Source organism: Panthera uncia (assembly GCF_023721935.1).
Source record: "Panthera uncia isolate 11264 chromosome A1 unlocalized genomic scaffold, Puncia_PCG_1.0 HiC_scaffold_17, whole genome shotgun sequence".
Lineage (NCBI taxonomy): Eukaryota > Metazoa > Chordata > Mammalia > Carnivora > Felidae > Panthera > Panthera uncia.
This window is the reverse complement of record NW_026057577.1, coordinates 146793811-146812281: the sequence shown is the minus strand read 5'-3', so window position 1 is coordinate 146812281 and position 18471 is coordinate 146793811. Positions and strand designations below refer to the sequence as shown.

The 18471-nt window shown below is 43.8% G+C and overlaps 1 protein-coding gene across 2 annotated transcripts in view; it reads left to right on the top strand.

Moving 5' to 3' along the window:
- ADCY2 (adenylate cyclase 2) overlaps positions 1-18471 on the top strand; it is a 415077-nt gene that overhangs the window by 294549 nt on the left and 102057 nt on the right. For both annotated transcript variants that reach the window (XM_049648289.1, XM_049648290.1), the window contains exons 8-12: positions 3088-3246; positions 4089-4221; positions 5595-5768; positions 8259-8302; positions 11809-11889. In XM_049648289.1, coding sequence (XP_049504246.1) covers positions 3088-3246; positions 4089-4221; positions 5595-5768; positions 8259-8302; positions 11809-11889 — 591 coding nt within the window. The remainder of the gene's footprint in view (positions 1-3087; positions 3247-4088; positions 4222-5594; positions 5769-8258; positions 8303-11808; positions 11890-18471) is intronic.

The window sequence follows — 18471 nt, the reverse complement described above, 5'->3', positions numbered from 1 at the left end:
AGAACTCTTGCTTATTAAACTAAATTTAAGCTTCAAATTAGGTGACGGTTGTGTGTCTCCGTGAGCCGCCACTCCTTGACCAAGAGCTTCCACATCGTCTCCCTGGTGTAGGTCATCTGTTCAGCTCATATGCATTTGACAAAATAATCAGTAATAGGTTATTTTGTTGCACTTACAATAAAGGGCAGGAAAAGAGAGGGCATCTCAGTGAATGTCAGGAATTATTTGTTCTTCTAAAATACAAGGGCAAATACTTCTGTTCCCACTTATTGAGCCATACGACGAGGATGAATGCAAGAATTCTAAGTTTTTAAGCTGGTGGACAGAAAGGGTATGCTTGAACATAGAATTTTGCCATATTATCTCAGGTTTTTCCTAGGAACCAGCAACACGGATCAAAGAACATTTGTCTGTATTTTTCCTCCGTGTTTGGACCTCCGCACCTGTTCAACACCTCATTCTCTATTAGCCAAGCACCACAGGGAAGCACGTCAGCTGTGGTTTGGAATCTTCCCAAGGCTTAGAGAGATTTTTTTTTTCCTGTCATGAAAGTGTAAACTGTTTTTAATAAAAAGAGTAATATGCAGAGCCCTGACTTTATAAGTGACTAGGGTTCCTCTGAAACGGAAGAGATTGTCTACTATAATTTTTTAAGTTTATTTATTTATTTTGAGACCAGGGGGCGGGGTGCGGAGCATAAGCAGAGGAGGGGAAGAGAGAGGGAATCCCAGGCAGGCTCCATGCATGGGGCTCGAACTCACAAGCCATGAGATCATGACCTGAGCCAAAATCAAGTGTCTAACGCTAAACTGACTGAGCCATCCAGGCGCCCAGATTGTCTACTATTGCAAGCTTTAAGCAACTATTTCAGTATTTTTCTATAGATCACCCAGGTTGCATCCAAATCCATTAAAACATTTGGTCAGTCAATTCATTTGAACCCTTGATCAACCCATTTTTCTAAAAAAGACATAAAGGCCATGGAGATGGTTTTAAAGAGCCAGATCTTTCACTAGTCAGTTCTGTCAAAGTGGCCAACCACAGAGTGCGTCATCGAGCCTCTTATTCCCCCGTGACTTTCTGCTGACCATATTTGATAAACGGAAATGCCATGTGGTTGGAACTGTTCTGTCTCAATAACAGAAAATCTTAAGAACAATTACAGGTTCTACGACAAACTTTTCAGGATCATTATCTCCCAAAGACAGAAACACAGTAAATCCTTCAGAAATGGCCAGTAATTCATCAGTTACTAAACTTATACCAAGTGTCTATGTTGTACTAGACCCTGAATCCACTGATGGGTATACAAACCACTCAGACCACGTCTGTGTCTCCATGGGGCTGATACTCTGAGAGCAGATGTGGACACAGACGGGGAGTTTTGACTATACTCAGAGAGGCTGGAGCACAGAGGTGGGGTTCCCACATCAACCCACAAGGAGAACGCAGAAGCCCTTCCCCGATGAGGTCGTGCCTAAGCTGCTCGTGGGAGGCCATGTGACATCTGCGCCCTGTCAGGAAAGAGAGGCTCAGGGCAGTGAGGAGCAGAACTCTCGAGGGACCACCTCGAGCAAAGGCCCAGAGCTACGGCCCATATGGTGCCCAGGCAGCCATACGCACCCATTGCTGATGGAGGATGGAGTGGGGGGGGGGGGGGCGCGCAGCTCTCCAATGTCATGGGGAGGCTCTGGCCCATCATGTGGACGGAAGAGTTTGGATGAATTGCTGGTACCGAATAGGTTGTGATCTGTTTTGTGAAACAGAATGGGATGATAGGGAAAGAGAAAGGGAAGGGAAGAGAGGGGAGGGAGGGGAAGGAACAGTTTATTAGATTCTTCTTACGGGAAACCATTTCTTTTTATACTGTGGGTCCATTTCTTACCATTTTTAGCTTGTTCAAATGATGTCATTTTGTCACTGAAGCATGATATCCAGGCCTACGTCATTTTGAGATGTTTATTTACTGTAGCCCACACCTGGTGACCTTCTCTCTGCTGGGTTGCAATCAACGTCATTGCTTCCTTCCACGTCTCCTCTGGGGTAGTTCTCTCCATGTACCGGGCACCTCTCCATACTTGCAGTAATATTTTAATTGATAAATGTATTTAGCTGGCAGAAATAAACAAGCATTTCCAGCTGCTGTTAAAGGACGTTCTTCATTTGTCTCTGTAAAGGAGTTGCTAATAGGGTCCCAAAGTGTTTCTCAAATGATTTTTTTAAATTAGTTTTTTAAAAATTTTTAAATGTTTATTCAGTTTTTGAGAGAGAGAGAGAGAGAGAGAGAGAGAGAGAGCGCGCGCAGGGGAGGGGGCAGAGAGAAGGGAAAGCAGAATCTGAAGCAGGCTCCAGGCTCTGAGCTGTCAGCACAGAACCCGACGCACGGCTCGAACTTAGGAACCACAAGATCATGACCTGAGCCAAAGTGGAGGCTCAACCAACTGAGCCACCCAGGCACCCCTAAAGTTAGTTTCTTTTTAATGACACCTTATGCACCGTTAAAACTTTTATGGAGTTTTGTTGTTGTTAAAGAATGTGCACGATTGAAGCACTTTGAAGTCATGGTTAGTTTGTTAAGAAATTCCTCTTCAGGCTGAAGTCATTATTAGGCTTATTAAATAAGCCATATTGTCCCTTATCGACAGAAAATATTCATTGGAGGTGTACATTGTGCCGAGTGCTAGAATCCTATATGGCATCTCAGACCGTTTCTGATAATACGAGGCAATGTCACACGATCCTAGGGTGAAAATTCGGAGCAGGTGTCCACACGTGACAGGTGCCTGATACACATATTTGTTGAAAAAGTAGAAGCTACAGCCAAAAGGTTACGTTAGTGCTGACAGTCTGGCCTGATGTGGCTGGAGAGCCACAGCTTGGGAGCTTTTGGTGTAGTCTGGGAGTAACCAGGAAGAAAACGCCCTTTCTCTTGGCTCAGAGCTGCAATCTTCTGCCCCGGGAAGAAGTCAGGACTGTATTTCCAGCAGTCTGAGAAATTCTGAGTAATAAAATGCCCAGAAAATTGGCCAAGAGTTACAGGAAGAAGACGATATCCCCGGATGGTGACGTTGCCTGCCTTCTCTTTAGGAAAGTGAGGGACGCCACCGGCGTGGATATCAACATGCGCGTCGGAGTGCATTCTGGGAACGTCCTCTGCGGCGTGATCGGTCTGCAGAAGTGGCAGTATGACGTGTGGTCACATGACGTTACCTTAGCCAATCACATGGAAGCCGGAGGGGTTCCTGGGTAAGGCCGGACTGGATTTCTCTCTTCAGGCTGTGCGCATGATTAGAAATGAATGATCGGCAAGAGATTAACAAGGGATTGACTGCTCATGTCTGACGGCTTCCGTTGCCTCCGTTAGTAGCATGTTATTCCTGCCCTAGTGACCTCCTACGTTAATCCGATAAACTTGAACTCTCAAGTCTCGCTCAGTTCCACCACCCCATGACCCATGGTCAAAAGACTCTGGATATCAGATCCTGAATTATTTTTATTTGCAAATTCGTAAATAGTACCCAGAGGGAAAGATGTCTTGTAATGCAGTGCAATGGCATTTCTCTTGACCAATGACCTCTGAAACCAGTACTATTGAAATGAGGACGAGGTAGCAGCTACCTGTGGCTAGAAGAGCATGTTTCAGACGAGAGGATTTTGATGCAAGTGCAATAATTTGGAGAAGCGTGGGAAGCATGGAACTAAGTCACCCATAGTTGTGTGTAGATCAGCATACTCCCGAGAATGCCTCTGGCATATGTTTCCAAAAATATCCTGGCGCACAAAACTTCAATATGATCGAGTTTTATTGGCTGTAATTCACCACACCCACCGTGCAGGTTTCCGTAAATGCAGAGAAGCTCCAAATGTTGATATCTCATGACCTCTGTGAGCATCTATCCAGAGCCCCATTTCATAAAATATAAACCTTACAGTCAATTTTACCAAGAACATACAGCCTTATACAACCTTTCCTTCACTGGGGCGGGAGGGGGGGGGGAGAAGGTATGATTCCTGACATCACAAGTAAACAGAAAAGTCTTCATGTGTATCCATGTTTATCTTGATTATGGTTTTAAATGGAATTTCAGACGTGTTCACATTTCTTCTGTTACCTTGGAACACTTGAATGGCGCTTATAAAGTGGAGGAAGGAGATGGTGACATCAGAGACCCATATTTAAAACAGCACCTGGTGAAAACCTACTTTGTAATCAACCCTAAGGTCAGTACTGTAAAGAGCCTATAATTAGCCTATGACTTCTGTGATTTAAAAGGGAAAAGGGCAAATTACTGATACAGGTAAGTGTTTTTAGTCGAGAATCAGTTTAATGTGCTACTAGTCTCTGCCTCTAAAATTACTGTAAATGCATGCGGCCATCTAATTATGGAACGTGTTTTATAATAAGTTAAAACATTAAAGAAACCATTGGGAAAAAAATGTTTGTGTGATGAGATTACTGTCTGTATGACAGGTTGTATGTGTTAGTCAGCGTTAGTCAATGTATAAGTTAGTCCACGATGCTCCTGAAAGTCCCTCAGTGTGCCCACCCTGGCAGTTGGGAAATTACATAAAGACAGAAGGTTTTGCTCAGGAATTCAGATGATAAAAATCTAATGAGATGAAGTAGGATGAACATATAAGAAGAAGGAAAGGAAGAAATTCCTAAAAGATTGGCAACTAAATGTCACAGGTGCGTTCATGTGAGTACACGTATGTGCAGACAGGGTGAACTTGGATGCGATAAAATCCTCCGTTACCCGGAAGACCGTCCCAGCCACCCAGAAATAAAGTTAGGAGCTGTCTCTTGCTCTGTTCACAAGTGTCAGGCCAGAGCAAGGGCTTGGAGCTCTCATTTCTCACAGCCCTTCTCAAATTCCTGCCAAAAGAGTGTCACTGCTATTTGCAGACTAAGAATCTGCAGCTCCTAGGGGTTATGTGACTTCTCTTATGTCACACAGCTGGTAGGTGCAATATATCAGCAAGAAACAAAATCAACAAGATCAAGTGTATGGATGTTCACTCGTGGTAACCTCCCTGAAACTCCGGGCTCCCCTTTGGGAAGACACTTGCAGCTAACTTGACGGTTGATTTGGAGACAGACGAGTGACAGTCAAGAAGACCTGTGGGGCGACAGGCAGAGGGAGGAATCAAATAAATAAATAAATAAATGTGTACAAAGAACATTGTGTTCAGGCAAAGAATACCAGAACACAGATGAGGAAGACCGTTTAGCATCATAAAACAGCCCCGATCTCTAACACCTGTCGCTTTAGGAAACCACAGTCACCAAGAAAAAGTTGAAACAGATCAGCCTATCTGGTTTAAGAATTTACTTTATAAAAAGGCCCATGAAAATGGCTTATTTTTTCCTAAGTTTAAATTACAGTTATCTTTTGCTATTTGGGGGAAAAAAAATCACTCAGCTCAAGCAGCTTGTAACACTGGGAACCAGTCACACTGAAGGAGTGAGGACAGAAGCCACGGGCAGTGAGGGGGTGATGTGGGAGGAATCGCTCAGTCGGGGCGAGGGGGCAGGAAGGAGAAGTTTTGCCCCTTGGGTATGCCAGGTGTAATGCTTTGTTTCTCACCCCAAGGGGGAGCGACGGAGTCCTCACCTCTTCAGACCTCGCCACACCCTCGATGGAGCCAAGATGAGGGCTTCCGTCCGCATGACCCGGTACCTGGAGTCCTGGGGAGCAGCCAAGCCCTTTGCACACCTGCATCACCGAGATAGCATGACCACGGAGAACGGCAAGATCAGCACCACGGTGAGCTCTCCCTGTGTTCCAGAGCGCAGGCGCGTGCCAGACCCAAGCTAGTTTCCTAAACCAGAAGGCTGGGCATCTCCTGTCAGAATAACTGGTCTGCAGTGAAACAAGCCTAACCCCTTCTCCTCCTTGAAGAGACCCCTTAGAAACAGCTGTCGAGGTGTGAATGAGTGCCAGGCTCACCTTGCTAAGGGTTTCAACCAGAGTGATTTTACATTATAACTCTGTAACCCAGGACCAGTTTGCTTACTTGTTATTTAACTCACTTATTAGCAACCAAATACAATTGAACTTTTTATGGTGGTATTTTGTTTGTTTGTTTGCTCTCAGGAAGTAAGAAAGCCTGCGCATCCTAATAAAAGAACAAATGAAGGCATCATGCCCTTGCGGTTTGAAACACAGCATCCAGACTGTCTTTTCATTGTGGAAATGTTCAAGCTGTGTCAGGGGCAGCGAACATTCTATTGTTGTAGTTCCTTATTTATGTCACTCCCAACTTCTAATAGATAACAAAGTGCCAAAGCGCTTTATAACAGGGACACTCTCAATAAGATGGCTGAAATGCAGAGAGAAAATAGAAAGACCCACAAGGGACCAGAAAACGGAAAATGACGAAGCACTTAGAATAATCGCAATGACGTTTGATTTTAAAATGATCTGTGAGTAAAATTTCACATACGATGGAGTTAATTGTACCAGGGATGCAGTTGAGGCAGAAAAGAAACTGGAATGTTACATAACCCTCAGGTTGTTAGGCAGCCGCGAACTTTCCCCATCTGCCCTGTGCTCCCTACTCCCAGCAGCTCAGAGTGACAACACCCAAGGCCCCCAGATCCACGTACTTGTTTTGACTTGGTTATATCTTTCCTCTCAACTTCCTTGGTGTTTTTTCCCAACTAACAAGTAAACGTGATCTGACAGAAGATCACACCCATCGGTCAACCAGGGAAACTGCCAGGACAGGTCCAAGAGCAGTTTCCAGTCTGTTGGGAAGCAAGAGACCCTAAGTCGGAAACCAGGCAACCAACAAGATCATTTCCGCTGCTGCTGAGGTCGATGATGATGAAAATGAAATGGAGATGTCATTGGGAAGGAGATGTCTTTGTGGCGACTCTGGGGATGTCTCAGAGAAAGAGAGCAGTAAACTGGGGAGGAGGTGGAGAAGATCAATCCACTGGCCCCAACATAGTAATGAGTTGAAGTCTTCGGGGGGCAGAGAGGAGGCTGATGTGGCAGTTAGTTTCATCAACAGTAAGGAACAGAGGTCATCAAGGATGAGATGCACTGAGGTCATTGTGCGGAAACCATTCTAAGTGTAGTGAGAGGTCATCAGAGGATCTTTAGCAAGGAAAGGGCATGGCATAATTAATGCTTTGGAGTAATAGACCAAGAGTTCAGGGCACCAGGGGAGAGCGATGCCCTGTTATGCTAAGGTTTTAGTTGCGGAAGGAATGAGAAGCAAGTTCAGGGTCTACAGTTCACGATACAGCTTGGCTGTATCCCTTACCCACTTTGACAAAGACCCCATGGTCATTCTTATTAATACATTCCAGGGTCCAACAGTATCATTGCCAAAAGTTATTTCTTTTATCTAATCCCCTCTGCAGAACACCACTGACTCCCGATTCAACATTGGTAGAGCTGGTAAATAATGCATTATTTTACCTTATGTAATAAAACTTGGAGTTCAGTTATTTTTAAAAAAAATATATATATACCGTACCTTTCCCTAGGCTACCTATGTTTCCTAATCTAATGCTGTAGATAAAGCAGCCAAGAAAAGTTTCTTTGGAGCCACTTGGAGCAGCTTTGTCTCAACTTTTATTTTAATTTCCACCACAAATGTATAAAAGGGGGTCTTCCGGGTTTTCGTAAGTCTACTGAACATTCGGCAGTGGGTCCCCCACTGATAAACCCTGACCAGTGTCTCTCTCCCAGTCCCTTTTCAGAAACTGCTGGCACACTCGGGTGTGGATTTCTTCTTTTCGATCAGTGAGTCATGCTGTTGCATAGTTCACCGAGGGCACCGTCTCTTGACAGCCCAGTTCGGGCACGACGCTTGACTGTACATTTTGTGGTGATGTGTGTGTTTTCAAGAACGTTTGAGTACCTGTCTGACGTCAGACTCCATTTTCACAGGATTGTAAGCTGTCTGCAGTAACTCTCACAGCAGTTGCCTGAGGCCCCTTGTGGGAAATCGTACCTGCAAATATCAGGATGTAAATTTTAAAGTTCCAGACAACAACTCTGATAGTTCTAACATCCAGAGTTTATAGATGACACCAACATTCCAAGTATAAACTGAGCTTTTAATCCTTTTCACATTTCACATTTCACATAAGCTATTCTTCTCCACAGGGGTAATTATTTGTTACCTAAATGATGCTTTCCATGATAAAAGAAGAAATAATGTTATAAATGATCATCACTGAAACATCATTCTTTAAAGCATGTTTTTGGAAACTAATAACTTTTTTTTTTTTTAAATAGGATGTGCCAATGGGTCAGCATAATTTTCAAAACCGTACCTTAAGGTATGTTATTTGTCCCACTTTTTGATTTTTAAAGGCTTGGGTTTTTTTTTTAAATATTTCTGAAAGTAATTATCATCAATCAGAGTAACTCTGAAGGCTACTTCTTCTAAAAAGAGCAGCTGCTTGTGAAAAGCTCGATTTGATTGTTTTCAGCTTCTAAAAATGTAATTATTAATGTGACGTTACTAGGTCTAAAAGCGAAATGGAAAAAGGCACCTGGTAAATACCTTAGAACTTTAAATTGTTTTCCTTAAAAATGACTCTTCTTAACCTTAATATGTAGTAAAAAAAATGAATTTTCTTAAAATGAGTATGTTGCTTAAAATTACATTTTCGTATGTGTGGAATCTTGGAGATAAAAGCAAGAGAAATCCAACCTTTCTATAGTGAAAATAAGGCCTGCCCGACCTGCTCAAAAAAAAAAAGAAAAAAGGTTCACCCAAGTGTCCACAGGTCCCCTGTCGCCATCAACCACACAATCACAGTCACTAACTCTTTTTCATGTTCCTCTGGTTTTGGGGTTCAGTTTTTCACATCCGTGTTGGTTGGGGGAGTTAAATATTTCTTATTGAAGTCATTAGGATAATTCATGAAAAGCCCAAAACTTAAGTCAGCCTTTCTTTCCCCACAGAGAAGTGCATTTATTCTGTAGAAAATGCATTATATCCAAGTAAAATTAAACACAATTAGATGGTTTCCTGCCCCCTCCTTGCAAACAGCGACCTTATTCCAGAATCATCTCTGTGACTTTATTTGTTGGAATGAGCTCTAATTTGTATTTTGGGGGAAGATTTGAAATTGTAATATTGAGATCTAATACTCAGAGTCCTATGTTATAAGGATCTTGGGTTCTTGGGCTTTTGAAGCATTCTTTAAGTGGCACGTGCCATATTAAAGAGAACTTGAGCTAATTTGGAAATATTATGGACCCCGTAAGATGCCCTGAGAAGGCGTGACTCATCAAGCCAGTAAGATGCTAGTGCATCAGCAAGGAACTGTCCACGGAAATTTCTTAGGCGTCTTCACTTTAGAGTCCGTATTCCTTCTGTGATCTGTCTCGTCCTCCCTGCGGCTCTGCCTCAAGGGTCTGTTTACTGAAATCAAAGCAGGAAATCCCTCGTGCGGTGCCAATACGATGTGGGTGGGCAGTGGTTTCCGGGACGAGTGCTGTCTGGAAGACAATGATAATAAGCCATCATTTGGATCTGTACCAGGCATACGGAGAATCTAATTTCATCCCTACAGCGTGACTCCAGCATAGACGCTGCTTTGCCATTACCATTTGAGAAGGGAGGAAATAGAGGCGAGCGGGGTTAGGAGAATGCCCAGAGCTACACGGCTGGAAGAGGCGAGGCCCAGATTTGTGACGCCAAACTCTGCGCTCCCCACCGCTCTTCTATCACGCCTGCCTTGCTAGGAGCCTTTTCCATGTTGACTCCACTTTCCTCTGTGGTGGTTGGATCTTTGGTGGCCCCAGGGCCTCACAGAGAGCTCCACTTCCAAATCGGACTCAACTAGGCTGTCTTCACGTGTCCCGGCTTCCTGAAGTGGCCTATGTCATAAAATCTCTCTGTGCCTTCAGCCTGGCTACTGAGTCGGCATCACCTGGTGTTGAACATTATCTGAGATCACACTCTATCCTCAGATACAGTAGCCACGGCACGGACTGGGTCAGTTGGGGAAAGAGCTCAGAGGAAAGGATGGAGGGAAATTGGAAAGCAGGGAGGGGGGCAGTGACAGAACACAGACTGGAGAGTCAGAAATGCCTGAAGTCTGGGAAACAAAGCCTTAGCTGGCAAACTAAGAGCTCCTGGTGGTAGATTCTCACCTCCAGGGGTATCCTATCATTTGCCATAGCAGAGATCACAGAATCACAGAGATAAGGAAACTATGTGTTAAGAATTATTATCCAGGTAACCAGTAAATACAGAGGATTGTGTAATAATATGCATTTATCGGCTACGTCATGTGCTACCTTTATAGCATTGAGTGCTGTACATTATGTAAACGAATCCTAAAACAGATCCACAGAGGCAGTGCTGTTGTTAGCCCCGGGCGTAGCATTGAAGGGTGACATTTTCCTGTGAGTCCCCAGGTACCTCCACTATTCTTCGATTCAGTGAGACTTTGTGATAAAGACCAGACACCAAATTGAAGTCCGCAAAGTCAAGCCTAAGCATAGCGCTGCTAAAAAGAAAACTGAAGGCAGCTCCTTGCCTGGAAGCGAGAATGAACCATCCTAGATGATTGCTAAGTATCTTGCTCTTTAAAAAAGAAGGGTAAAAATTAATTTGCCTTCTTCAACAGCTTAGAATCTGGCATGCTAAGACCTCTTCGTTTGCTCCTGTCTGGGGACAGATCGCCTCCTATCATTCTGCTCTTGGAGCAGGGATGCCCTGGGCCTGTTTAAAAAAGGCAGGACCTGAGGGCACCAACCCACAAACAGGGATGGGTTGGGAAGGCCCATCCGTCTCGTCCATGATACTTTCATGAGATTTAATTACCGCTAGCCGTGACATTGAATACGTAACGCTATTCTTGTCTGAAATCAGAGGAGTTACTGTTCTTCCAGAATAGAAGGCCCATCCGATGAGTTTTTTAACCCACCAGAGCACAGAGAAGCCTAGTGCTGTCTCCACTTTGGACGAGGTGGCTTGATGATGCGGTGCACAGGCTGGGTCAGGCCAGTTTGGTGACGCTCCCCTGTGCTTTCACTCAGTACCTCAGCTGTTTAACTTTTAGAAAATAGGGATTATTTTGGTTTTCTCCTTTATATCATTCTTATGCTAATGGTCAGATTAACTCAGAGAACACATTCTTTTGACTTAATGTATTTACAAGGCATCCTTTATTATGGCTGAAGATTATTTTCTTCTTTTTTTTTTTTTAAAGATTATTTTCTTCTAAGACCAAGTGAGTGTCTGCAGATATATGTGGGGTTTTCCCCGTGAACTGTGATTTGAATACTGAGAAAGATTTACATGCATACAATTAAGTTTTGATATGCCTCGAGGAAGACTGTACTTCTGCAAATTTTTGAAAACGGACCAAGGGAAACATGAACAAGGCATAGCTTTTTTTCTTTTTTTTTCTTCAACCAGACCAGATTTTTACAGGGGAATTTCCAAAACCAGGGTGTTCTGTCATAAAATAAAGTTTACAAAGGCAACACGTCAAGGGCTAATGCATCTCCTAGGACAGAAAGTTCTTCTATCGTAAACACCAAGTACATATATTTCAGTGTGGCTTTTTAACGCCCGGTATTGTTTCGCTGTAAGTGAATAGTGAGGCAACATTTACTGCACCAAAAAACTCTAGTCAGTTCGCTCAATCGGCAGAGTGGCTCAGTGTTAATAGAGTAAAGGCTGCTCATAGACTCTTGTTTCATTTTGCCTTTTTTTGAATTCAATGGGCAGAACGAAAGAGAGGTTTTGGCATCACAGAAAAATGGACTTAGTATTCGGTTTTGTCATAATCTCTATCATAATATTTCCCTTTTCACGTAGAACCAAGTCGCAAAAGAAGAGATTTGAGGAAGAGTTAAATGAAAGGATGATTCAAGCAATTGATGGAATTAATGCACAAAAGTGAGTACTTCTCAACCTTAAATTATCACACGTTTTTTATTTCAAACCCTAGTATGTGGAAATCATGTCACGCCTTCCAAGAATTTTACCTGAAACTCTGTAATACTTACCATGACAAAGCCATTCCTTTAGAGGCTTTCATTTCACCTCAGTTGTCCTTAATAACAGCTTCCGTCAATTAGAAAAATTTTAATCCCTGCCTAAGAAATCCTCTCCAAGTAGATTACTGATAAACAACATGAGATGTAAACACAGAAAAATCAGAGCGAAATATGGTCAGTAAGTAAGATTTTTTAAAGACCGATAGGAATGCCCTATGGGAAAATCTGAGTTGGATTATGTGACTGTATCTATTGAAAATGCATTTATTCCGCTGAAAAATCAGGGACCGTGGAAGTACCTGCGTTCTCCGTTGTCGAAGAGAGGTTTTGAGCATTAGAATCTGGATTTGTGGCAGCAGTGGGAAGATGAAGGGTTCTTTGCGGGACAAAATGGCGTTCAGTCTGTGAAGTCTGTGAGTTGCCAGTGTAGTTTTAAATGGTCCAGGAGACAGATGCAGGGGAACCATGTAAAGAAGGTGGCACCTTTCGCAGCCTGGACACAATAACTACATTCATTGGCCTTGAAATTCTCCGTGGGTCCATGTGTCATGGCTGAATTCCTGGAGGGCAAAAGATGGGTGACAGTATGGTGCCTGGTACCCATTAGACGCTGAGTAAAAGCGTTTTTAATGTAAATTGTAGCAAGCACATCCGTAGGTCCAAATGAAAAGACGTAATGGAAAACTTCCCACGATTTTTATCATGAAAGTTGAGTCATGAAAAGTACGAATGGTTTTCACCTAAACTCCCTGCTTCCAGAATTACGTTACACAGCTTTAAAAACTGTGTGCCTTTTCTAGATTGTTCCTTATAAGCATTCGTTTTAGAATATTTACACAGCTTATGAAGGACTGTCATGAGTGTATATGTATGTGTACATAGGGTGTGTGTGTGTGTGTGTGTGTGTGTGTGTGTGATTGCAGAGATAATAAAGTTATCTTGATTGTACTAGAGCTATAATTCACATATGCTAACGTGTTCAATTAACACGTGTCTGGAGCCCCTCATTGTGCTCCAAATAGAGAAAGCCTCCCCCCCCCCCCCCATCTTGGAGCACTCGGGACACGCCAGCAATGCCCAGACAAATGCTCTGCTCTGCCTGGCACCAACAGCAGTATAAAAGTCAGCCTCAGTTCTGCCCCAATCGAAACCTCAACACATCACGAACCGAGAAACATGATGACCTGGAATCTGGCAGCTAAAACCCAGGGTGGAGCCTGATGACGTGTGATATGGGTGGAAGGATATATTCGTTCAACCAGAGGAAACCGCACCTACTACTCTGTGACCCACCAGAAGAAAACACAACGTCGGAAGAAAGAGAACACCTTGTTCCTGACCACGTTTAGCCCATGACTGTAATCACAGTAATAATAGAAAACCCACGTCTAAAACGAGCCTCAGCATGTCTTCCCACAGGACCCGTACCTTCTTAAACTACCTTTGTGTCCACCTTTTAGAGTGTTCCTACTGAAGGAGTCATTAGGTAGTATAATCGTTGGCTGGGCTTTATTTTTGTCGAGGTGGCCTTCGGATTGTCTGTACTGTATCATTTCGTATTCAAATACATGCGGAGCGACCGCCTTCATGTTTTAACGTAGGTTTATTCTAAGGTGATGTTTGATGTTGGTGTAACTGCTTGTGTTGTGATTTTCCCAACATATTTCAGAAGCGAAATAGGGAGAAATGTCCTGCTGCACTCAAAAGCCAAAAGGGAAGTGTTTAAATGGAAGCTGCTTTGCATATATTTTTTAACGAGACTCATTCCCATTCTGTTAGACCGTATTCATCACCTGCTCTCCTGCCTTCGTATGATGGTCTTCTGTCTTTGAACTTCCACTTGAGGATTCCACAGAGACCCCAGACTTGACATACCATTGTCATTTTCTGCAGTGGGCAGGAAACCGTGATTTATATGCAGATTTTCATGTATTCATTCATTTACTCATTTATCAAGCATTTTGTTAAGGGCTGGGCAGTGTCAGCATGTGCTTGACATCCAGGACACAAGGCGCGGTGTCCCCTCGCAAAGCCCTAAGGGAGAGAAGTCACCGCACACGTGCTCAGGGCGGAGGCACGAGAGATTTGACTTAGTCTGGAAGGCGAGGTGATGAGAAGAAAGCATGATTGATAGTTCTGCACGGAGGAGACTTGCCAGAAGCTTCTCTCAGAGCCTCATTGTGGGAAAAGGGAGGCCTCATGGTCAAAGGTGCCCAGGCCATCCCCTCTAGGGGCATTTTCTCTAGAGGACGTGGGCTTTCCTGTAAGACTAACTTTAATAAAGGGGCATTCATTCTATATGGTTATCTTGAGGATGGGACTGCCATGCCAGGTTCTCCCAAGTTTGTTTTTTTTTTCTTTTTTTTTTCTTTTTTTTTTAATGTTTATTTATTCTTGAGAGAGAGAGACAGAGACAGAGAGAGACAGAGCACAAGCAAGGGAGGGGCAGAGAGAGAGAGGGAGACACAGAATCCAAAGCAGGCTTCAGGCTCCAAGCTGTCAGCACAGAGCCTGACGCGGGGCTCGAACTCACAGACTGTGAGATCACGACCTGAGCCGAAGTCGGACGCTTAACCCACTTAGGCCATTCAGGCGCCCCTTGGTTTTTTGGTTTTTGGGGGTTTTTTTTAAGCAAAAACAGAAAGAAGTAATGTGAAAAGTTCTAAGAGGGAAAGACCGTGGCCTTCGTGCTGAAGGAAACGAGCTGGAGGGTTCATGAAGAGCTTGTGCGCCAAGTTTAAATATGTGTGGTGGGCAGAGTTGATGTGCCGGCGTAGGACAGACAGACCAGAGCATCTCAGACCGCAGGGCTGAGGCAGGCTGGGCTCCCCACACTGAGACACCACCTGTCCAGCAGCATTTATCTCAGCCTGGGTTCTGTAGACCATCTTTCCCCAGTGCCACGGACCTTAGTACACCGTTCAGGCCACCGAAGCCTTCAGTTTCAATACTGCCTGGAGAGGTGTTGTAGTGACAGAGCACCACGGATGGCGGTGGGGGACTGAAACAGCAGACATTTACTGCTCACAGTTCTGGAGGCTGGAGGTCCAAGATCAGGGTGCCGGTGTGGTCGCGTTCTGGTGAGAGTTAACCCCTCGGTTTGCAGAAGGTTACCTTCTGGCTGTGTTCACATGGCCTCTTCCTGAGGCTGTGCAGGGAAAGAGAGAGAACTCTCTGATGTCTCGTTTTATAAGGACGTTAATTCTTTCCCATCAGGGCCCCACCCTTATTCAGGCCACGTTGATGGAACATTGATTACCTCCATAGAGGCCTCATCTCCAGATACAGCCGCACTTCAGGTTAGGCCTTCAACATGCAAATTGGGGGGAAATAGAAACCTCCAGTCATCACCGTAGGAAAGGGGTCCTCTCTCTATTTTATAGTGGCCTCTTTGCCGTGAGAACCTACATGCTTACGTGCCAGAAGAATTCTGGGTAAGGATGTATGTGTACTGAGTCCCCTCATTCAAGTCAGGATCTTGTTCAGGATCTTTGCTTGAATCTTTGCTTGAGCTGGGCCTAGCACAAAAAAAAAAAACCAAAAAAAAAAAAAAACCTTGGTATAAATTAATTCAGAGTCACTTGGGGCGCCTGGGTGGCTCGGTTGAGCAGCCGACTCTTGATTTTGGCTCAGGTCGTGATCTCACGGTTCGTGAGCTTGAGTCCCAATTTGGGCTCTGCGCTGACAGCGTGGAGCCTGCTTGGGATTCTCTCTCTCTCCTTCTCTCTCTGTCTCTCTCTCTCAAAATAAATAAATAAACTTAAAAAAATTTTTTTTAAATAGAGACTCGCTCATTATATAGCCCAGGAGTAGGGTTGATTTTCTTCATCCCATAGGCCTCCTGGGTCAGGAACCATGTCAGGACCCCATAAGTAAAACACACATTCCCCCTCCCTTCCCTCTTTCCCCTTTCCCTTCCTCCCTCTTCCTTTCTTTTCCCTTCTTTGCCTCTCTTGTAGTTCCAGTTCCCAAAAATCATATTTGACCTTATCAGCCCCCACTCACCTTTCCTATTCCAAACATGCAAATCACACAAATGTCTGAGTGTCTGGCTCGTCAGTGAAGGGAGCTGAGGCCATCTCAGAGACCCTCTGACGGCAAAGCCTGCGAGAAGAATACACTCTCCTTCCTTCCGAGGAAAAGGTCAGAAGAACCCAGCACTCGTGGCTGACGAAACTCGGTGTTAAGTGTTAGGGACACAGGGAAGTGAGGCCTGGCCTGGAGCACTTCCCGTCCGCCCGCAGGACACGGGCAGGTAGGGGAAACCAGCCCTGGACCCGAGGCCCTGTTCATTCGGGAGCCGCTTTTACTTCTCCTTGATATATTTCGCTCTTACTTTATTTCCAATCTGAGGTTGCCCAGAGGCACTTCGAAATTAGATTTTTCTCTCTCAATAAAGGAAAAAAAAAAGTATTTTGAATACGTTTCCTCCATACATTATTCATAGTTTGATATTCATGACGAGCACACGGTTCTGAAAATGAATGTGCTTAAAATGTATCTTCGATTTTATTTTCTGCTCTTTTTGCTGTTTAACCAACCTTTTATTTCTCCAGCCATTCTCCTCGAACGGAACAATACCATGCTTCTTGCAGCTGGTACGGTAATAAGAAATACCCAGAAAAGTCTGTTTCCCTGATAGCTAAAGCTTATGCCTTGAACCAAAAGGCATTTTTACGGTTCTCACTTTCAACGGCCATCATTTCTAGAACACATCACTGACCTCCGTGCCTCGCTGGGAAGTGCGCTGTCTGTAGCGTAGACCTGTGGGTGCGTCAGGCTCACGGCGGTGCGCATGTGGTGCGAGGTTCTGGACGCAGGGCTGTCCCGGTAGACCTGGACGAATGTGCTGGTCTCCTGGGTTGACCAGTCGTTAGCCCCGCTGGGAAGCGTCTGTGTACAGTTAGAGACACCCCCCCACCCCCGTCACCCAAAATCAGTAGGCGGCTGGACTTGCCGATTACAAGGCGAAGTGCGATCGTTGACTTGGCCTTCTTTCCTGGATCCTCAGATCCCTAGCCCCCAAACATACCTCAGGGAGTCGAAATCCGTAGGCCACGATGGATTGCCAAAGAACCACAGTGAGAAATTCATGTGAATTGATAAGTACTTGAACAGATACAACAGTTTTTGGAAACCTATGTAAAGCATAGTTTTATACCTAATATCCTCAAATATATATACTCTCCCTCTATATTGATATGTGGGTATAGATGTAGATATATGGTTATATGCACTTGTAGATATATGCACATATACGTTACATATACACACGTATGTACTCACTTGTAGATATATGCACATATACGTTATATATACACACGTATATACGCACTTGTAAATATATGCACGTATGCATTATATATGCATTATGTATGCACACATATAATATATACACACATATCTATAATGCCTGTATACATAACTCGGCTTATTTTTTTATTAGAAAGGTATTTATTTAAGAAAACTAGGGAAGTAGAAATGTAAATTCCTCCGTGTATGACCCAAACCAGCTGGTGATATATTTTGTTGGTATCGATTTCTAGATTTTTTTCTCGGCACATAGATTTCCATTTTTCCTTACATTCCTGTACTCGTGGATGTAAGAACGTGTATCTTCGTATTTCACTCAGCTTTGTTTCATCGAGTGTGCGTTTATTTTATTTCCAAGTGTGTGACCGTACCAGGCATGGATCACATGCCCGGCTTGCTTGGTGTCCCTCTTCCACTTGCAAGCGTGTAAAGCGTCCTAGAGAAAAGTTTTGTCCTGAAGCTCTCTGTCTATGTCAACCGGCTTCTTGAAACCTGTTTCTAAAAGTCAATCCACGCGTCAGAATGCACACTTTCATATGATTTTTAGTTATTTTTCAACATCTGAGGGATATATATGTATTACACACGTGTTTGCATGGATATATATATTTGCATCTCCATATTATGCGAGTGGCCTGAACCGATCACTTAATGTATTAGTATTTTTACCTATCTTTCAACACCACATTCAAACAAAACTTTTTTACTTTATGGAAATGAAAGACATGACCGTGAAAGTATTTTCAGTAAGTGTGAAAGAAGCAAGATCTTCCCTCCCGGAACTCAGAGGACACCCTAAATGGTTTTGATGCTTTCATGTATTGCTTGCTATAAACTAAGAAAAATGGTAGTTTTCTATGAACCGGATTTTTCAGGGATGAAACTACCATGTGATTTCAGTAAAATGTCAGGAAATAAATGTATCGATGTACTTGAATCTTTTTGATGGCCTATTTCCCTAGTTATTTAATTCGGGACCACGAGTTTCAGTTTGGTATGATGACTGTAATGGCCAGTTTTCCAAGGAGGGTCACTCCTAAAGAGGGGTGTCATATTTGCACATCCCCTTCTTCCTAGATTCCATATCCAGAGATCTGGCATCATGCGGTTTTTTTTAACTTCAGTTTTGGATGATTTACAATAAAGAAAGAAGGATGCCCGTTACTGT